Source organism: Pongo abelii, chromosome 12, assembly GCF_028885655.2.
Source record: "Pongo abelii isolate AG06213 chromosome 12, NHGRI_mPonAbe1-v2.0_pri, whole genome shotgun sequence".
NCBI lineage: Eukaryota > Metazoa > Chordata > Mammalia > Primates > Hominidae > Pongo > Pongo abelii.
Window position 1 is genome coordinate 74,290,719 of NC_071997.2, and position 21,231 is coordinate 74,311,949.

At 32.7% G+C, this 21,231-nt stretch overlaps 1 protein-coding gene across 11 annotated transcripts in view; it reads right to left on the reverse strand.

Moving 5' to 3' along the window:
- VRK2 (VRK serine/threonine kinase 2) overlaps nucleotides 1-21,231 on the reverse strand; it is a 112,395-nt gene that overhangs the window by 73,180 nt on the left and 17,984 nt on the right. For 10 of the 11 annotated variants that reach the window (XM_054548156.2, XM_024242223.3, XM_063713667.1 and 7 more), the window contains exons 3-4: nucleotides 1,587-1,636; nucleotides 780-849 (exon numbers count right to left, since the gene is read on the reverse strand). In XM_054548156.2, the coding sequence (XP_054404131.1) occupies nucleotides 780-849; nucleotides 1,587-1,636 (120 nt within the window). Of the gene's footprint in view, nucleotides 1-730; nucleotides 850-1,586; nucleotides 1,637-21,231 lie in introns of those variants that run through there. The other variant, XM_024242232.2, reaches the window with a different exon arrangement.

Consider the following 21,231-nt stretch of genomic DNA (forward strand, 5'->3'; position numbering starts at 1 on the left):
GTCACTCTGACATAGTTTAAGCAATTAGTAAAGACTACAGTCTTAATGTTTAGAAGACTTTATTAAGAAAAACTAAGTTAAATATTGAGGCCAGACCCATCACTCTTATTCTTAAACATGATGTAAAGGACCTTGACTATACAGTCATTACTCCTGTCTACTTCTTTAATGTTTTTCTTAGCCCATCTATATCACATTTATAAAATGCTGTTATTTTTCCTCTCTGCTTATATTCATTTCCCATTCAAATCTTCTAACTGGTCATTCTTACACTTGGTATCCAGCTCCAATTAATTTTCCAGCATTCAAGTTTCTAACATTTTCTTAAACATCTTAAAGTTTAATCATTTCCATATTTCCACACACCTTGCCCCAATCCATTCTACAATCGTTCCTTTTTTATACATATATCTACTTCCCATTTTAATGTTTTTTCCCTATAGCCATCCTATCCAAATGGTTTACTGTAAAAGAAATAATTTCATTCTACTATCTTTTACACTTAGGGAACTCTTGGTAGCTTAGATTAACAACCTAACATTTTATGTAAAGTAGTAGAAACAACTTTGACTTAAAATATATAACCCATTATGTATGTCATGTCAAGATTTGTATACCATCTGTCTTGCTTTTATATGTTGTAACAGTTAACTGTATCACTTTACAATAAAATTTCTATTGAAAAGAATTTTCCAGAAGGCCAGAAAAAGACCAAAATATCAACACTCACTTTAGCAAGCACATATATGGAAGTAGCTTGCTTTGCTAATTTTACTTACTACAGTCTTTTTTTGCAACTCTCTGATAAAATTTAAGTTCTGAAAATAACGGGCCATTTTCTTGATATTCCTATAAAAAAAAGAATAATTAATTTTACTAGAAAAAAATAATCCCAAAGATGGAATTGTTATTTCAACTGTGAAAATATGAACATATATATGTAGTATATAATAGTTGAAACACTTTTTATAAAACATAGGCACCAGATTTCCACTAAAAATCTCAGAAAACACTAAATAAACTTGAAGAATCTAATTTTTAAACAACATATTGTACCACTATCCCTATACAGTCTTACACATAGAAGTAGTTTTCTTACAGAGAACACTTACTAGAAGCACTGAGCACTGTATACATAAACATACACAACACTCACTGTATACCAACATATACATCCGGATAATACACAGCAAACTCTCCTTATGGTCCACTCACACATGATACCTTTACTGAATGGTCTACTATATTTCATTCATTATACTAGGTACAGGGGACACCAAAAAGAAATAAAACCCTATGCTTGCCTTTAAGGACCTTACCATCTTGATTAGAGGTGGAGAGAGTGGGAGGGCATTTGGGAGGGAAAGAGAAAGAATAGCTAGACAGATAACACACCAGGGTAATAGGTGGCAATACAGAAAAACAAAGGTTCTCCAGTTTTAATGTTTTAACAATGTGAAAACAGATCATAACATTAGATTTACTGATAAGGCAATAGTTATAAAAATTAACATGAAAAACATTCTTAAAGCAGAAAAGGAAAAAGTCAAATATATGTGAAATACAAATCTATGAGCAACACTTACCACTTTTACTACATGTCTTGCATCTTTCTCTGGTTTATTTGTGGGGAAAGCTGCAGAAAAAGAAACACACACACAATGGAGAAAAATAGTTATTCCCAATTACTGAATACCTACCATATCCCAAACACTATGCTAAGCATTTTACATATGTAAGTTTATTATATCATCCCAACAACCTTTTATGGTAGTAGGAATCAATCATCTCCATTTTATACAAGATGCTACTGAAGTTTGAGACGTTGAATAAATAAATTGCTCACTAAGAGGTAATATATTAGAGATAGAAACTCAAATCTGCCTGACATCACAGCCCATACACTTGATCATAAACCATATTCAAATATTTAAATACAGAATCAATAGACAATATGAATCATATAGATCCAAAATGTGGGGGGAAATATTTTATAGATATATGGCATTAAACCCAATATATAATACACAGTAAAATCCATTGATTCAATTGCACTAAATTAGAATTCATAATGATTCAGAAATAAAAATTGATTCAATTTAAGTAGAAAGTTCAAAACAATTTATACTTGACAAAATTCTAGAATAAGCAAGGTTAAAATGAGAATAAAGCCTTTAAAAATATCTTCTGAACCTACTAATCAATTACTTTTACATTAAAGAATACATATCATATAAATTCATTTCAATTTCAAGTTACCTTACTTCATTTAATTCTTATTTTCCATTTGTGGTTCAGATGGTATAACCCTACTTTTAAAAACTCCAGTGTTCACATTTTAAAACAAATTAATCTTTTTCCTCTACATTACCTAAATTATTAAAAGATTGTTTTCAAATCTCAATAAATTTACATGTATATTTATTTGTACTGCAAAAAGACTAAAACTTTGCCATTCGTTCATTTGTTCACTGTCCATCCATTCATTCCTTTACTCATTTAAATAGCTAAAATATTTATCAAGAAGCTAGAATATGCCAGGCACTGTGTTAAGTGTCTGGATGATATCTGAAGGAAAGGGAAAGGAGAAAAGGTGGAACTAGTATTGACTACAATTGAAAATCAGTAAGAAACAGACTTGAGAACAGGATCAAATTCTTGAGATACAATATATTTATATATATTCAATATATTTATTAAAATCCTGTGTCCCATTATTAACATTGTCCTTTTCTTTCTTCTAATTCTATCAGCTGTCCTTTTTTCCATTAATTCACATCTTAGATATAAATATGTCACAAATTTTATTAAAATATATAAATTGTACATTACAGTTGAGCCAATCATACACAATTTTTTAACCGTTCTCCAAAGTTTTTAATTATCAGTAATGCTACTAACCAGTTAAAGAAAGTATTATTTCAATTCTAGCTAATATTAAATTGTAAACCCAGACCTCTTTACAATAACAAAGAAACTAAACTTACTTATAGCACTTAAAATTATCTTTTCGTCTTCATTCATGTTATTTCATTTTTACTCATGCAATAGTCCCAAGGAAACTGCAGGAAGAGTGGATTAGCTAGATCTACTTTCTTCTAAGAAGAAAACTTAAGAAAGTATACACAGGGGACAGAGTCCAGTCTTGGTATAGAAGAAGTGGTGAGAAAACCTTTGTTCCCACCCTATGACAAACTATTTTACTAGTATGGTATCCAAGGCTAAGGAGAAATATCCTGTTCCAACCCTGCCACATAAAATAGTACCTACTCTAGGCAACTGTCTTTGCTACCTGAGGTAGATGTCAGTAGAAACTTTTGACTCTTGTCTAAAAGCAAGTGACCACAGCAGCAAATAAATCTTTAAGCCCAACAGAACGTAATAAGCTAAAAAGTACAGAAGAAAATTGGGAGTTTCAAACAGATAAATAACAGATTATGTTACCATTGGAAAAAAAAGATGTCCAACCAGTCCAAGGCCTGACTCCTTGCCGATTTCAATCATTATATCCCTAATACTTTATAATCTGAATTTTCCTTTCACATTTCAAATGAACATAATCATGTGTTGACACATACCTGAAAATCTCTATGGTCATCACTTGATAGCTACACAATATTCTCTATAAGCTTCCAAGTCAGATTATATTGGAGGGTGTAAGTCTAAAATCAATAGACTAGAAAGCTCTTAGAGACGGGTGCTTCATATGAACAAAGAGATTGTTCTGGTTACCATGGGGGTCTTTTTATAGTAGAATAAATATTCAATTAATAAAACAATTATACCAAGCCCCATTATAGCTAGTGAAATTAAATGACGAAACACACACACACACACACACACACACACACACACACACACACACACACACACAGGGACATGGTATATGCTTTTGCTGTCTGGTGGAGAAATCTAAGATGTCTTGGATTATAAGATGCATCATTAAATACACATTCATCAAATACTCATACACAAATGTAAAACTGCAATCTAGAATACAGTAGACTGAAAACATTGACAAAAACAATACACAACGTAGAAAAAACATAATCAGAATTAAAATGCTATAATGCCCTTGAGTTATCCAAAAAAGCAGGAAAGTGATTAACCTTACAGTTTGTTAAATAGAATGAATACCTTGAAATTTTAAGGGTAAACACTAAAATAACAGAGGTTCATAACTCCAAAATCAGTAGAGGAGCAAAGAAGATAACAAAGAACATCTAAACAATTTAATAGATGGCAAGAAAAAAAGGTTTAAACAAAAACAAAACACAGTTAGAATAAATAAAAAAATACAAAATATGATAAAATTTAAAATACCAAAATAAATCAATTTTTAGCCATACATTTTTTTCATATTTTAACATCTCTGAAATCTGAATGCATCTTAAAAGTGATGACATCTTACAGCTGCTGTTGAACACACACAGTTATGACATAGTTTTTATTGCTTATGCACACACACACTCAATCCTGTCTGTCCATTTGTCTTTACTTAACAGAGTTATGTACATAGCTGATAGTATTACATGTGGAGTTTAACTTAATGATTTGGCACTGAGAAGAAAAATTCTTGTGTATGTAGAAAAGGTAATTAACCAGCCCAAAACAGAGCAGCAGGCCATGAATTTGATATCAATGAAAAAAATGTTTATTAAGATATGACTGCAACAATTGAGTATTCTGAGTTCCTTAAGTAAGACAAATTTTAAGCATATTCTGTCATAGTTTAATGGGCAGCATTAGGTATTAGATCTAAATCAGGTCCTACAGAAACACAAAAGAAATTATTCAAGAGGAAGTAACAATTCTGAACTTTTTAAGCATCTAATATGGGCTGCACGTATGTACATAATATCTTAGATTTGATTACATATGTCAGTAATTATAATGAATTTAATAAACATAAATACACTAAGTTCACCAGCTGAAGAAATAAACTGTCAGACTGTTAAAAATATAAATGTATTTATAAAAGACAAACCTAGAATCTAGTGATGCAGAGGAACAAAGTAAAAATATAGAAAATAAATTAATAAGTACAAACTAACTTTAAAAGACTAGAACAAATATTTTCAAAACCAAATAAATTTCAGGAAAAAAGAACTATTAGATATGAACTTAGTCTAACCTAATCACAAAAGGAATGGTGCAACAGAAAGATAATAATTATGAACTTGAAATCATCTAAAAATGTAATTTCAAAATACATGTCAAAAACTAGCAGAATAACTAGCAGGAAAAAAATTAACAACATTGCAACAAAAATAGTGAAAGATTTTAATACAATCCCATAATGTATAGGCAAGCAGACAATAAATACATTGAAACAATGCAATTAAGTTTTTTCTCTACATGCCAGATTTTTAAAAACACTAACAATTAAAAACATTCTTTTCAAACCCATCTAAAATATTTTTTTAAACTGTCCATATTTTCACCCAGAAAACAAGTCTCAACAAATATCAATGCATATTATTAAGGCTACATTCTCTGGGGAAAAAGGAAATCACAATGGAAATTAGAAAATAGATAGGACTGAATAGTAAAAATATCATATCAAAACTAGTTAGAATGCAGTTAAAATGTGTATTTATTACTTGTCTTCCTCTGCTAGAATGTAAACTCCACAAATAAAGAAATATTTTTGCTTTATTCAGATGTGTTCCAAGCACCTAAAATAGAGCCTCAGGCATGTATTAAATATTTGGTGAATAAATGAATGAATAAAAAAGTTACCTGGAGAAAAATTTATAGCACTAAATATTTTGATTTTAAGAAAACTAAAAAATTAGTGAGCTAAGTGCTCCCCGTAATAACTTAGAAAAATGACGACATAACCAGAAATTAATAAGAAACTGAAAAGACCTACAGGAATAATCTCTCAGTAGAAATGAGGACACCTAGCACCCATATTATGGTTTCTAAATATCATTTTCAATGAAATGAATCAGGGCTCCTTGGAGAAATGGCTGATTCCAGAGTTGAGACAGAGAAAATAAAACTAAGCAAATTAAGCCATAAAATTTATAATATTAAGTTGGTGCAAAAGTAATCACGGTTTTGCCACTGAAATTAATCATGACTGCTTTTGTGCCAACCTAATAGTAATGAACTGTAACCCATAGGAAAAAAAATCCATTGTCTACTGATTTAAGTAAATAAATAAACAAATAAATGAGAGCGTTGATACAGCTCTTTCCTGCAGCTGAAATAAATTAATAAATATAAATTAAGAAATGTAGAAGAAATGATAAAAATAGAAAATCATCATTTGGCAAACATCACAGTAATAACTGGGGCAAGCAAAAGTCATTAATGGATACTAAAACAGATAGGCAAATGGATGATTAAAAGTAACAAAATGCAAATACATTCAATGTCTTCCCACAAGACACTTATTAATTGTAAATGGAAAATAATGAATTTATGGCAGGCTAACCTGGCAAATATCACTTTAATTATTAAAAGGGATCAAAGTTAATGTCACTAATAATGACATACAATAAATCATGCACCTACTGATAGTACTGGGAGAAGCAAAATATCATTTTTATGATATTCTTACTAAATAACACATAATCTGAATTTAAAGCAAACCCAAATTGAAAGACATTCTACAAAATACTAGCCAGTACTCTTCAAAAGTGTCAACCTCTTTGCAAATCACCTAAGAGGTAAATATGCAGAATATATAAATAACTCCCATAACTCAACATCAACAAAAGTCCAGTTTAAAAATGGGCAAAATCAGCTCAGTGCAGTGGCTCACGCCTGTAATCCAAGCACTTGGGAGGCCGAGGCAGGCAGACTGCCTGAGCCCAGGAGTTTAAGACCAGTCTGGGCAACACAGAGTTACCCTTTCTCTAAAATAATAAAAAATGGGCGAAATACTTGAACAGCTATTTCTCTAAAGATATATACAAGTGGCCAACTTGCATATGAAAACATGCTCAACACCACTAATCATTAGAAAAACGCAAATCAAAACCACAATATCACCCCCTACCCATTAGGATGGCTACTATAAAAACAAACAAAATTTGTTTTAAATTTTGAAAATAAGAGATGCTGGCAAGGATGCAGAGAAATTGGAACTCTTGTGCACTGCTGATGGGATTATAAAATTACTCAATCACTATAAAAAAATGGTATGGCGGCTCCTCAAAAAAATAAAATAAAATAAAATTACCATATGATCTAGCAATCCCATTTCTGGGTATATACTGAAAATAATTAAAAAGTAAGATCCTGAAGAAATACATGCACACCCATGCTCACAGCAGCATTACAGACAATTAGCCAAAAGTAGAAGCAACCCAAATGGCCATGGTCAGATAATTAAAGGTGGCATATACATGGAATGGAACATTAATCAACCTTTAAAAAGAAGGAAATCATGTCACATGCTACAACATAAATGAACCTTGAGGACATTAGGCTAAGTAAAACAAGCCACACCACACACAAAAAGACAAATACCATATGATTCTACATTTATGAGGTATCTAGAGTAGTTAAATTCATAGAAACAAAAAAGTAGAATGCTGGTTTCCAGGTGCTGGGAAAAGAGGAAAATGGAGAATTACTGTTTAATGAATACAGAGTTTCAGTAATGCAAAATGGGAACATTCTGGAAATCTGCTGCACAACAATGTGAATATACTTAACACTGCTGAACCGTATATACAAACACAGTTTAAAAAATTCTGCAGCCTTACGGGCTACCAAAGACAAGGATTCTGAAAGAGGGCAAGCTAAGAAGCTATCACATTGGCCTGAGAAGAAAAAGAGTTCTGTCCAAGAAATGACAAAACTATGTTGCCAGCTATCTCTTTGCTAGAAGCACAGAGACATCTAGGGAGTTAACAATACTTAGACAAATTTCCATGCATGAAGTAGGAAGAGGGCAACAGAATTCTATATGGTATTGTTGGCCTTATCCCACTAACAACAGAACTCTACAGTAAATTGTGGCAGTACGCATACTTTTTTCAACAGGAAGAAGAATCACTGGGATAAGTTCAAGAGAACTGCCAGAGAGGGTATGGAAGGATGTGATGAAGTGAGAAGTCTCCCAGAAAATTACTATGCTTTGATTATCATGGAAATATCTTTAGTTTAAGAGTGGTCACTTTTGGGGGCCAGATGACACTTCTAATCCCATTTAAACACCCAAAAATATATTTAAAGAAGGTTAAAAAAAAAGGAGGAGAGCCTTAGAGGTATGGGTTCTTTGCAGCTTAGTCTAATCTGTTCTAAGAGACAGAAGAATAACTCACCTACACAGACTGTGGGTAGAGGGCAGGAATTCTTCAGATAAGACTGGTCAATCAATTAGGATTTAGGAAAAATATCCTGAGACAACAAAGGCCTAGGATAGATTCAACAAATTCAGAATCCAAGGACTTGTGTGGAGGAAATCATGATTCAATGAACTGATAGGGTGTTCTAGGTTCTACACAATGTTTGTCCTCTGTATTTCAAGTTCTGCTTACACTAAGGTATTTAAAGCCTATAAAGAAAATATTTCAATAAATAATTTAGAGGAGAAAAAAAGAGTGCTAAGCTCATAAAAGACAAAAAAAGACTGAAGAATTTTCCCAGAGGGAGTTACAGGGACAATGATAACTACACATATTGTGTCATCTTGGATTTTGAACCAAAAAAGGACATTAGTAGGACAACTGGCAAAATTTTAATGAAGTATATAAATAGGTTAATAGTGTTGTAGCAATGCTAATTTTCTGGTGTTGATAACTATGTAATGTACTATGTGTTATTTTGTAATATATCACCATTTAGGGCAGTCGAGTAGAGAATATGGAAACATTCTTTTTTTGCAAGCTCTTTAAAATTTAAAAATTAAAAGTTACAAAATAAAATTTTAAGTATAAAAACTAACAAACAAAATAGGTGATATTCAAGATTTCTCTTTAAAAAGGTAACAATCCTCGTACAAAATTGTGCGAGCACTGGAAAGAGAGCAAAACCATAGATATGCATGAGATTTTGAAAAAGATAAACTAATGATAAACACTATCATCTGTAAACTTAAAAACCTAGAAAAAATGACAATTTCCTAGAAAAAATATAATTTACCAAAATAATTCAGAAAATAAAAAACCTAAATAGAAATATAATCATTAAAGGAAACAAATCAGTATTTCAAAAAAATGTAGACAGTCCTCAACTTACAATGGTTCAATAGGGTTTTTCAACTTTACAATGGTGAAAAAGCACTGTGCATTCAGTAGAAATCATACTTCGAATTTTTAAATTTTGAACTTTTCTCAAGCTAGTGATATGAGGTATGATACTCTTACAAGAGATACTCAACACTTTCTTATAAAATAGGCTTTGTGTTAGATGATTCTGCCCAATTGTAGGCTAATAAAAGTGTTCTGAGCACATTTAAGGTAGGCTAGGGTAAACTATGTTTAGTAGACTAGATGTATTAAATGCCTTACTGACTTACAATCATTTCAATTTATGATGGACTTATCAGGACATAACCCCACTGTAAGAAGCATCTGTAGAGATAAGATGGAGTAGGAACACTCAACTGTAGCTCTCCCACTGAAAACAGCTATAAAATATAGACAAAAAAAAAAAAAGAAGACAGTAGCTATTAGAAGTCTCTTAAAAAGTAAAGAAAGGTTTCCACTCAACATATTAAGAGCCTGGAGGTCCTTACTCCTGTCTTCTTAAGGGGGAAAAAAAAGAAAAAAACTGAACAATCTGAAAAATCAACAGCTTTTCTTTAATCCATCAGAGAACTGAGGTTACAAGGCAAATCAGTGTCCAACAACTGGAAAGACAAGTGAATACGGAGAATCACATCTTATTGGGGCAGAGTTTTATCATAAGCCCTCCATGTTCTCACAGTGAATATCAGAAAAATCTCCTGTTTCCAGCAGGAGATGGGGAAACTACTTTGCCAGAACCTAATCAACATGGGAGAAGAAAAACAACCACTCCAGCCTCTTCTAGCTTTCCTATCTCACCTAAGTAGGGTACAGGAAGCTGAGAAATACTGACGAAGGTCACATCCTGGGGCACAGGCCCCCCCCCCCCAAAAAAACAGGTTTACACTTATCATTAGGTAAATCCAAATCAAAAACACAAGATACCATCTTGTACCAGTCAGGATGACTATTATTAAAAATTCAAAAAACAATAGATGTTGGCGAGGTTTCAGAGATAAGGAACATTTATACACTGCTGGTGGGAATGTAAATCAGTTCAGCCACTGTGGAAAACAGTTGAAAGACTCTCGAAGAACTTAAAATAGAAATACTATTCAACCCAGCAATCCCATTATTGAGTATATACCCAAAAGAATATAAATTGCTTTACCAAAAAGACCCATGCACATGAATGTTCACTGCAGCACTATTCACAATAGCAAAGATCAACCTAGATGTCCATCAATGGTGAACTATATAAAGAAAGTGTGGCACATATACACTATGGAATACTACACAGCCATAAAAAAGAATCAGATCGTGTCCTCTGCCGCAACACGGATGGAGCTGGAGGCCATTGTCCTAAGCAAATTAACACAGGAATAGAAAACTAGATACTGCATGTCCTCACTTATAAGCAGAAGGAAAACACTGAGTACACATGGACACAAAGAAGGGAACAAAAGACAATGGAGCCTACTTAAGGGTATAGGGTAAGAGAAGGGTGAGGACTGAAAAACTACCTATTATGCTGATTACCTAGGTGACAAAATTATCTGTATACCAAACTCCCATGACACACAATTTACCCATGTAACAAACCTGCCATGTACCACTTGAACTTAAAATAGGAAAGAAACTAAATAATAAAAATAAAAAAAAGATTTAGTCATAAGATTATAAAAGGCCTCATATTCTCCCACACCTTACCAGCACATCAACAGTAGACCCACCTTGCAAGAAATGTTTTTAAAAAGCTCTTGAGAGTGAAGGAAAATAATACACCTGTTATTACTCAGATCTGCAAAAGAAATGAACTGTGCCAGAGAGGAAATAAATGAAGGTAAAATAAAAGCTTACTTTTTTATTTTAATTGGCAAAAAGTTTGTTCAAAATAACCATGTGTTGAGTTATTATAGCTTATGAATAAGTGAAATGAATTATAGCAAGAGACAGGAGAGAATAATTATAAGGTACCTGCACTAATTGTGAAGTAGTATAGTGTTATTTGAAAGTAAACTTTGACTAGTTGTAAATGTTGCCCTGCAAACTCTAAATCAACCACTAAAAATTTCTAAAGAAGAATTGATATGCCAAGAAAGGAGAGAAAACGGAGTTATATAAAATGCTCAATTAAAAACAGAGAAGGCAAAAAAAGATAAAAAACCAAGACAGAACAAGCATAACAAATAGAAAACAGTTACAAATACAGCAGACAATAATCCAAATATACTAACAATTACTTTAAATGTTAATGGTCTAAATACACCAATTAAAAGACAGATAGTGACAGAGTAGATTGAAAAAATAAGACAACTATATGATGTCTATAGGAAACCCACTTTAAATATAAAAACACAGATAAATTAAAAGTAAAGGGACAAAGAAAGATCTATCATGCTAACACAAATCAAAAGAAAGCTGCGGTAGCTATATTAATATCAAACAAAGCAGATGTGATGGTTAATACTGAATGTCACCTTGATTGGATTGAAGGATAGAAAGTATTTATCCTGGACCTGTCTGTGAGGGTGTTGCCAAAGGAGATTAGTATTTGAGTCGTGGGCTGGGAAAGGCAGGTCCACCCTTAATCTGGATGGGCCCAATGTAATCAGCTGCCAAGGTGGCTAGGATAAAAGCAGGCAGAAGAACGTGAAAAGATTAGACTGTCTTACCCTCCCAGCCTACATCTTTCTCCCATGCTGGATGCTTCCTGCCCTCGAACATCCAACTTCAAGTTCTTCAGCTCTGGGACTCAGACTGGTTTCCTTGCTCCTCAGTTTGCAGATGGCCTATTGTGGGACCTTGTGATCATGTGAGTTTAATACTCCTTTATAAATTATCTTTTATATAAATACATAAATATATATATCTCTCTCTCTCTACTATTAGTTCTACCCCTCTACAGAAGCCTAATACAGCACACTTAGAACCAGAAAAATAATCAGGAATAAAGAGGGATATTAAATAATAATAAAGGGGTCAATTCTTCAGGAAGACATAATAATCCTTAGTGTGTATATACTACCAACAGAATGTTAAAATACATGAGGTGAAAACTAAGAGAACTGGAAGGAAAAACAGACAAATCCACTGTTATAGCCAGAGACTTAAACACACTTCCATCAGTAATTGACAGATACAGCAGGCAAAAAGTCAATAAGAATATGGTTGAACTGACAGCAATCATTGATTCACCAATCAATGAATTTAACTGACATTTACAGAATACCTCATCCAACAACAGCAGAATATACATTCTTATCAAGCTCACATAGTATATTCACTAAGACAGAAAACATTCTGGGCCAAAAAACATAACTCAGCAAATTTAAAAGAATAGAAATCATACAAAGTATGTTCTCAGACCAAAATGGAATTAAATTAGAAATTAATGACTAAAAGTCAAAATATATGGAATTTAAACAATATATGTCTAAATAACACATGGATCCAAAAACTCAAAGTACATTTTAAAAAGTATTTCAAACTAAATGAAAATGAAAACATAATTTCTAAAAATGTGTGCGATGCGGCAGAAATAGTGCTTAAAGGGAAATTTATAGCATTGAATGCATATATCTGATTAGGAGAAAGATCTAAAATAAATTATCTAAACTTACATAGTAGAAAATCTAGATGGGTGGGCCTAGATGGGCTAACTGGTGAATTCTACAAACATTTAAAGAAGAAATAATACCAATTCTCTACAATCTCTCCTAGAAAACAGAAGCAAAGGAACATTCAACTAATTCTATAAAACCAGCATCACCCTAATAGCAAAACCAGATAAAAACATTAAAAGAAAAAAAAAACTACAAATCAATATCTCTCATAAAGATGGATACAAAAATCCTCAACAAAACATTAGCAAATCAAATCCATCAATGCATAAAAAGATTTATACACCACAACTTAATGGGATTTACTCCAGGTATACAAGGCTGGTTCAGCATTCAAAAATCAATTAACATAATCCAACACATTAATAAGCTACAAAAGAAACATCATATGATCACATTAAAAAACAGAAAACCATTTGGCAAAATCTAATTCATCATAAAAATTCACAGTAATACTAGAAATAGATAGAAACTTTCTCAACTTGATAAAAAAACATCTACAAATAAAACCACAGCTAAAATTAAACTTACTGCTGAGAAACTAAATGCTTTCATCTTAAGACTGGGAACAAAGCAAGGATGTCTCCTCTCACTTCTATTCAACATCATACTGAAAGTCCTAGCTAATACAATAAAACAAGAAAAGGAAGTAAAAGGTAAACAGATTGCAAAGGAAGAAATAAAACCATCTTTGTTCACATATGACATGATCTTATATATTAAAAATCCAGAAGAATCAATGAAAAAACTCCTGGACTAAATAAATCAGTATAGCAAAGTTGCAGAATACAAATTTAATATACAAAAGTCAATTTCTTTCTTATATAACAGCAATGAGCAACTGGAATCTGAAATTAAACACAATACCATTTATATTAGCACCAAAAAAGGAATATTAACACTTAGTTATAAATATAACAAAATACATACAAATGAGGAAAACTACAAACATCTGATGAAAGAAAATCTTCATCATGATATGGAGAGATACATCATGTTCATAAATAGGAAGACTCACTCATATTCTTAAGATGTCAGTCTCCTCAACTTGATACATAAAGTCAAAGCAATACTAAGAAAAACACAAGTTATGTTGTGGATATCAACAAATTGATTCTAAAGTTTGTACATAAAAGCAAAAGATCCAGAACAGCAAACACAATACTGAAGAATGAAGTCAGAGGACTTGCACTATTCAAGTTCAAAGCTTTCTATAAACAATAATTAAGAAAATGTGGTACTGCAAAAAAAAAAAAAATAGACAAATAGATCAATGTAATAGATAGCCTAGAAATAGACCCGATATAGTCAAATATAAATAGGCAGTCAATCTTTACAAAAAAGCAAAGGCAATTCAATAAAGGAAGTGTAGTCTTTCCAGTAAATGGTACTAGGACTGGACACTCACATGCAAAAATGTGAATCTAGACATTGATCTTTCCTAAAAATTAACTCAAAATTGATCATAAACCTAAATGTACAACGCAAAAACGATAAACTTCTGGAAGATAACACAGATGAAAATCTGGGTGACCTAAGGGTAATGAATTTTCACAGATATAATACCAAAACCATAATCCATGCAAGAAAATAACTGTTAAATTGGACTTCATTAACATTAAAAATTTTCTGCTCTGTCAAAGACACTGTTAAGAAAATAATAAGATAAATCACAGTCTGGGAGGAGATATTTGCAAAACACCTGACAAGACATATCAAAAATATACAAAATATTCTTAAAACTCAACAATAAAAAATGAACAACTCATTTTAAAATGAGCAAAAGATTTAACATAAACTTCTAAAAAAAGATGTAAAGATGTAAAATAAACATACAAAAAGATGCTTAACATCATATATAATCAGGAAATTGCAAATTAAAACAATGAGATACAACTACACATCTATTAGAATGGCTAAAATCCAAAAACACAGACAATGCTAAATGCTGGCAAGGATGCAGCACAACAGGAATTCTCATTCATTGCTGATGAGAATATAAAATAGTACAGCCACTCTGAAGGACAGTTTAGCAGTTTCTTACAAAGCTAAACATAGTTTTAGTATAGAATCCAGGAACTGCACTCCTGGGTATTTACCCAAATGTGTTGAAAGCTATGTTCACACAAAAATCTGCACATAAACATTTATATCCGCTTCACTCACAACTGACAAAAACTGGAAGCCACCCCCAGACATACTTCAACAGGTGAATGGATAAACAAACTGTGATATTATTATTTAGCCATAAAAAGAAATGTGCTATCAAGCCACAAAAAGATATGGAGGAAGCTTAAATACATATAGTTTTGTGAAAGAAGCTAGTCTGAAAAGGTTACATACTGTAGGATTCTAACTATATGCCATTCTGAAAATGGCAAAACTATAGAAACAGTAAAAAGAGAAAGAGAAGCGGTTGCCTGAGGTTGAGGGGCAGGGAGGAAGAGGAATAAATAGGTGTAGCACAAGGCAATTTCAAGGCAGTGAAATTAGTCTGTATGAGACTGTAATGGTGGACACATGATATTATGCATATACCAAAACCCATAAAACTATGTAACATAAAACCTGGGCACAGTGGTGCACGTCTGTAACCCCAATTACTTGAGAGGTTGATGTGGGAGGATCACTTGAGCCTAGGAGTTCAAGACCAGCATGGGTAACACATCAAGACTCCATCTCAAGAAAAAACAAATAACAACAAAAAAATTATACAACACAACTAATGAGATCTAGTTTAAATTATGGACTTCAGTGAATAATAATGTATCAATATTGTTTAATAAATTATAACATATTTACCACACAAATTCAAGTTGTTAGTAATAAAGAAAACTATAACAACAGTGGGAGATAGAGGTAGTATATGAGAGTTCTGTACTATCTGCTCAGTTTTCCACAAACCTGAAACTGCTCTAAGAGAGTCTCCTGATTAAAAATAATAAAATAGCAGGTAGATTATGACAAAAGGTCACAATTCACAGTAGTATCATACTTGAATCAGATATTCCAGATATTCCATTTCTTCCCCTCTGGTATCCTTCGGTCAGAACTCAAGGAAGCCCAAACCTTGAAAGTTGACACTGGGGCAAACAAAAAAATGCCCCAGTAGAAGCTCTCTAGTTAAGAAGAGTAGGAAATGAATATCCTAACAGTCAGAGAGTGCAGAAAATGCCATTATTCTTTTTTCCTATTTTTCACCTTTCGGTTCTTTCCCATCCCAGCAACCAAACAATTCTGTGGTGATGACAGTGGCGGCAGCAGCAGGGACACACAGAGATCTGAAACTCTCAAGGAAGGAAACTTTCCTCTCCAATCAAATAAATTGTGGTCCAAAAAGAGAAGGGTATCTAATAACTTTTTATACTCTACACCCTCTTGCCATTTTCCGCAGACACAGGTGCATGGCACGGCACTGTAAATAAAAGTCCAGATTTCTGGTCAGAGAACCTAAAAAGGAGATCCCAGAGAATAAGTACCAAGGAGATCATGGAGGGAGAAGAGCTTGGGAACGTCACCACAAGAAGTTGTTTATAAACTCCTGGATTCACTCACACAAGCTGTGTATATGTGGAGCTAACATTAAACAGCATATACAGACTTCGATAAGTAAACTACCAATACCCAAGTCCCAGACTGGTCACTGAAGGGAACACACATGACCTGAACAATACTTTTGCTATTGAAAACTAAACGAACACTGTACCCCAAACACAGACCTGTCAAAACTTGAAGCCTGAATGCAACCAGGAAGACTACCTGCTAAAACAAAGTATCAGTATTCTCTGTTAGAAATAAGAGACCCAAATTCTTACAACATAATATTCAACATATCCATGATATAATTCAGAGTTACTAGGCATACAAAGAAGCAGAAAAAAACTTATATATGAAAAGACAATGAATAGATAATAATAACAAAATGACAGGGATGTTGAAACTATCTGACAGACTTTAAAGCAACTATTATAAAAATGTTCCAACAAATAAAGACAAACACTTTTAAAACAAAGGGAAAAATAGAAAAATGCAACAAAGACAGAAAATACAAAAAAGAATCAAATGATGTTTTTGGAACTAAAAGATATATAACCGAGTTTGTTTTTTTTTTTTTTTTTTTTTTTTTAAGTTCCTGAGGGGGCGCAATTCAATTAGGGAGGGAGATGACATAAGAAAAAGTCACTGAACTTGATGATAGATCAAAGGAAACTGATCCAACCTAAACAACAGAGAGATAAACTATGAAAAAATTGAACATCACCTTAGAAACTTATAGGCAGTAACAAAACACTGAACATGTGGAATCCCAGAATAAGAGAAGGAAGCTTGTGATACTGAAAAAACATTTGCTGAAATAATGACTGAAATGTTCCAAGTTTTATATACACATAAGCCTATAGACTCAATAATGTCTAAGAACCCCCAATAGGATAAACCCAAAGAAATCAATGCCCAGACACATTATAGTCAAATCTAAAATCTAAAAACAAAGAAAATTCTTGAAAGCAGCCAGAGTGAACAATGCATTATGTATAGGGGAACAATGACTCAAATGACTGCAAATTTATCATCAGAAATGATGAAGATGGGAAAAAAATTATCAATCCAACATCCAGCAAAAACACCTTTTGGAAAAGAAAACTAAATGAAGACATTCTCAGGTGAAGAAAACTAAGAGAATTAATGGTCAGCAGACTTGATGTGTTAAGAATTTCTAAAGAAAGATATTGAAGTAAAAAAGCCTGTAATCCTAGCACTTTGGGAGGCCGAGGTGGACAGATCACTTGAGGTTAGGAGTCTGAGACCAGCCTGGGCAACATGGTGAAACCTCATCTCTACTAAAAATACAAAAATTAGCTGGGTGTGGTAGCATACACCTGTAGCACCAGCTACTTGAGAGGCTGAGGCAGGGGAATTGCTTGAACCCAGGAGGTACAGGCTGCAATGAGCCAAGATTGTGCCACTGCACTCCAGCCTGGGTGACAAAGCAATACTCTGTCTCAAAAAAAAAAAGAAAAGAAAAGAAAAGAAAAAGATATCGAGGAAAAAGAAAAGTTATACAAGGAAATTTGGAGTATTAGGAATTAAGGAAGAGAAAACATGATCAATAGCTGGGAAAATATAACAGACTGTGTGTCTCTTCTTCAGTTCTTCAAAATATATTTAACAGATGGAGCAAAACGTGTAACATGAACTGATGGGATTTTCAATGAATGGAGATACAATACACAAGACAACCACAATATATAAAAATCTGTGAGACACAGCCTAAGCAGGACTTAATGGAAAAAAATTATAAAGAAAATAACCAGAAATCAATGAAATGGAATAGAGTAAATGAAACCAAGAGCTATTTCTCTGAAATGATCAATAAAATCTATAAACTTGTATCAAGACAAAAAAGAAAACATGATTTGAAAGATCAACATCAAAAATGAGAGACTATCACTATAAAACCTAATTACATTTAAATATAATAAATATTAACAATTCTATACACATAAATTTGACAACTGTATTAGTCAGGGTTCTCTAGAGGGACAGAATTAATAGATGTATATATGAAGGGGAGTTTATTAAGGAGTGTATTAAGGATTCACATGATCACAAGGTGAAGTCTCACAACAGGCCATCTGCAAGCTTAGAAGCAACAAAGCCAGTCTGAGTCCCAAAACCTCAAATGTAGGGAAGCCAATAGTGCAGCCTTCAATTTGTGGCTGAAGGCCCGAGAGCCCCTGAAAAACCACTGGTGTGAGTCCAAGAGTCCAAAAGCTGAAGAACCTGCAGTCTTTATGTCAGTCAATCTTCAAGAGCAGGAAGCATCCAGCAGGAGAGAAAGATGAGGGCTGGAACACTCAACAAGTCTGCTCTTTCCACCTTCTTCTGCATGCTTTATTCTAGTCTCACTGGCAGCTGATTAGATGTTGCCCACTCAGATTGAGGGTGGGTCTACCTCTCCCAATCCACTGACTCAAATGTTAATCTGTTTTGGCAACACCCTCACAGACATATCCAGGGATAATACTTTGCATCCTTCAATCCAATCAAGTTGACAATATTAACCATCACAACTGATGACAAATGGAGCAATTCCTTAAAAACCATGAACTACTAAGTTACCTAAAACAAATAACCAGATTAGTCCTAAATAACTACTAAAGAAAGTGAAACCGTTTTTTTTTAAATGCCTTTCTGAAAAAGATATTTCTAAACCCAGTTAGCTTCACTGTATAACTATACAAAACATTTTAAAAATGAATAACACTTAATTCTACACATTCACTTCCAGAAAACAAAAGAAAGAATACTTCAGAACTCATTTTATGAGGCCAGCATTACCCTGATACAAAATTAGACAAAGATGGTAGGGGAAATAAATAAATAAATAAAAGTATACACTGATAGTCCTCCTTAACAAAGATGGAAAGATTCTCAAAATATAAGCAAATGGAATCCAGAAATATATAAAAATAATACACCATGATCAAGTTAATTTGAGGAATGCAAGAATGTTTCACTATTCAAAAATAAATGTCATCTACCATATTAATAGTCTAAAGAAGAACCACCTGATCATATCAATTGAAGTAGAAAAGGCAACTGACAAAATTCAACACCCTTTTATGATCAAAATTCAGTACGCTTAACTTGATAAAGAACAGGTATGAAAACCTACAGTTAACATCACACTAAATAGTGAGAAGCTGAATACATTCTCCCTAAAAATGAGAACAAGTCAAAAATGAGCACTCTTGCTATTTCTATTCAATAAATCACTGTAAGTCCTAGCCAGTGCAGGAAGTTAAGAATATAAATGAAAAGCACACATTTGGAAAGAAAGGTGTCCCTATCTCCAGATGATGTGATTGTCTATGTAGAAATTCCCAAAGAATCTGCCACAAAAGAAAACCCAATCCTAGAATAACTGGGTTTACCAAATTCATAGGATGTAAGGTCAACACACAAAAATCAATCATATTTTTACATACTACTAATGTACAAATGGAAACTGAAATGTAAAAACCAAGAACATTTTCAATAGCTCCAAAAATGTATGTATTAATATATACCCAATAATACATGTATAGGACTCATATGCTAATAACTACAAAAAGCTGATATAAGAAATCAGGGAAGACCTAAAGAAATGGGAACACATGCTGTATTTATGGTTCGGATGACTCTACACAGTAGAAATGTTAATTTTCCCCAAATTTATCAATAGATTTAGCTCAATATCAATTAAAATCCCAGCAATTTTTGTTGTCATTGTTCTGGAAATATAAATTAATTATGTATATGGAAAAGCAAAGGAATTAAAATAGCTAAAACAATTTTGAAGAAAAAGTTGAAGGAATCACACTACCCAAATGTCCTTCAATGGTAGAATACACAAACTCTGATACATTCATACAACAGACTACTACTTGACAATAAAACTGCTGACACACACAACAACTTGGGTCAATCTCAAAGGCATTACACTAAGTGGAAAAAAAAAATCGCAAATGACACATATTACATGATTCCATTTATAGTAATCCCGTACGTTCCCCAAAAGGCACATCTATAGTTATGCAGAATAGATCAATGGCTGCCAGAGATTAGGGGTAAAAGGATGCTATGGTCACAAAGGGATAGTATGAGGAAGATTTTAGGGGTGATGAATCTATCCTGTATCCTAATTATGTTGGTGGGTGTGTTAGAATTCACAGAAATGTACAAAGATTTTTTTCTGTTTATTTTTATAAATAAGAAAAAAGATACAAGTACATAATCATAATACAAAACAGAATATGCTTAGTTATAAAATAGAAGCAAAAATACTGCAGAAAATAAATACACAATGTAAAACTGTGGTAGAAAATGCACAAAGAAAAGCAGTAGGCTTCAAGGGAAGGTGGACTTGAAATGAGCACAAACTGAATATGTAGAAATGAGGAAGAAGATAAGTGATAAAGAGAAAAACAGAACAAGCAAAGTGATACTGGTATGTTTCCTGGATTAGATTCCAAAACTATGACATGTTAAAAATGTTTGTGTTCTAAATCACACATATTTTTAAAATAAATTATTTTATACATGAAAAAAATGTATTCTCTGTAACACTGTTAAAAACCCTCCAAATTAAAACTTTTCCTATTACATATTTCACTTTATAACTTATTATTATAGCACAATCAGTTATCTTCAAACTCTTTTAGTAATGGAATGTTTCTTGGAATCCTGATATTTTGGAGATATTGCAGGTTTGGTTCCACAACAATGCAATAAAATGAATATTGCCATAAAGCAAGTAGTGTGAATTTTTTGGTTGCCCAGTACATATAAAAGTTATATTTACACTATACTGTAGTTTATTAAGGGTACAACAGCAGTATCTTTTAAAAAACAACATACATGCCTTAATTTAAAAA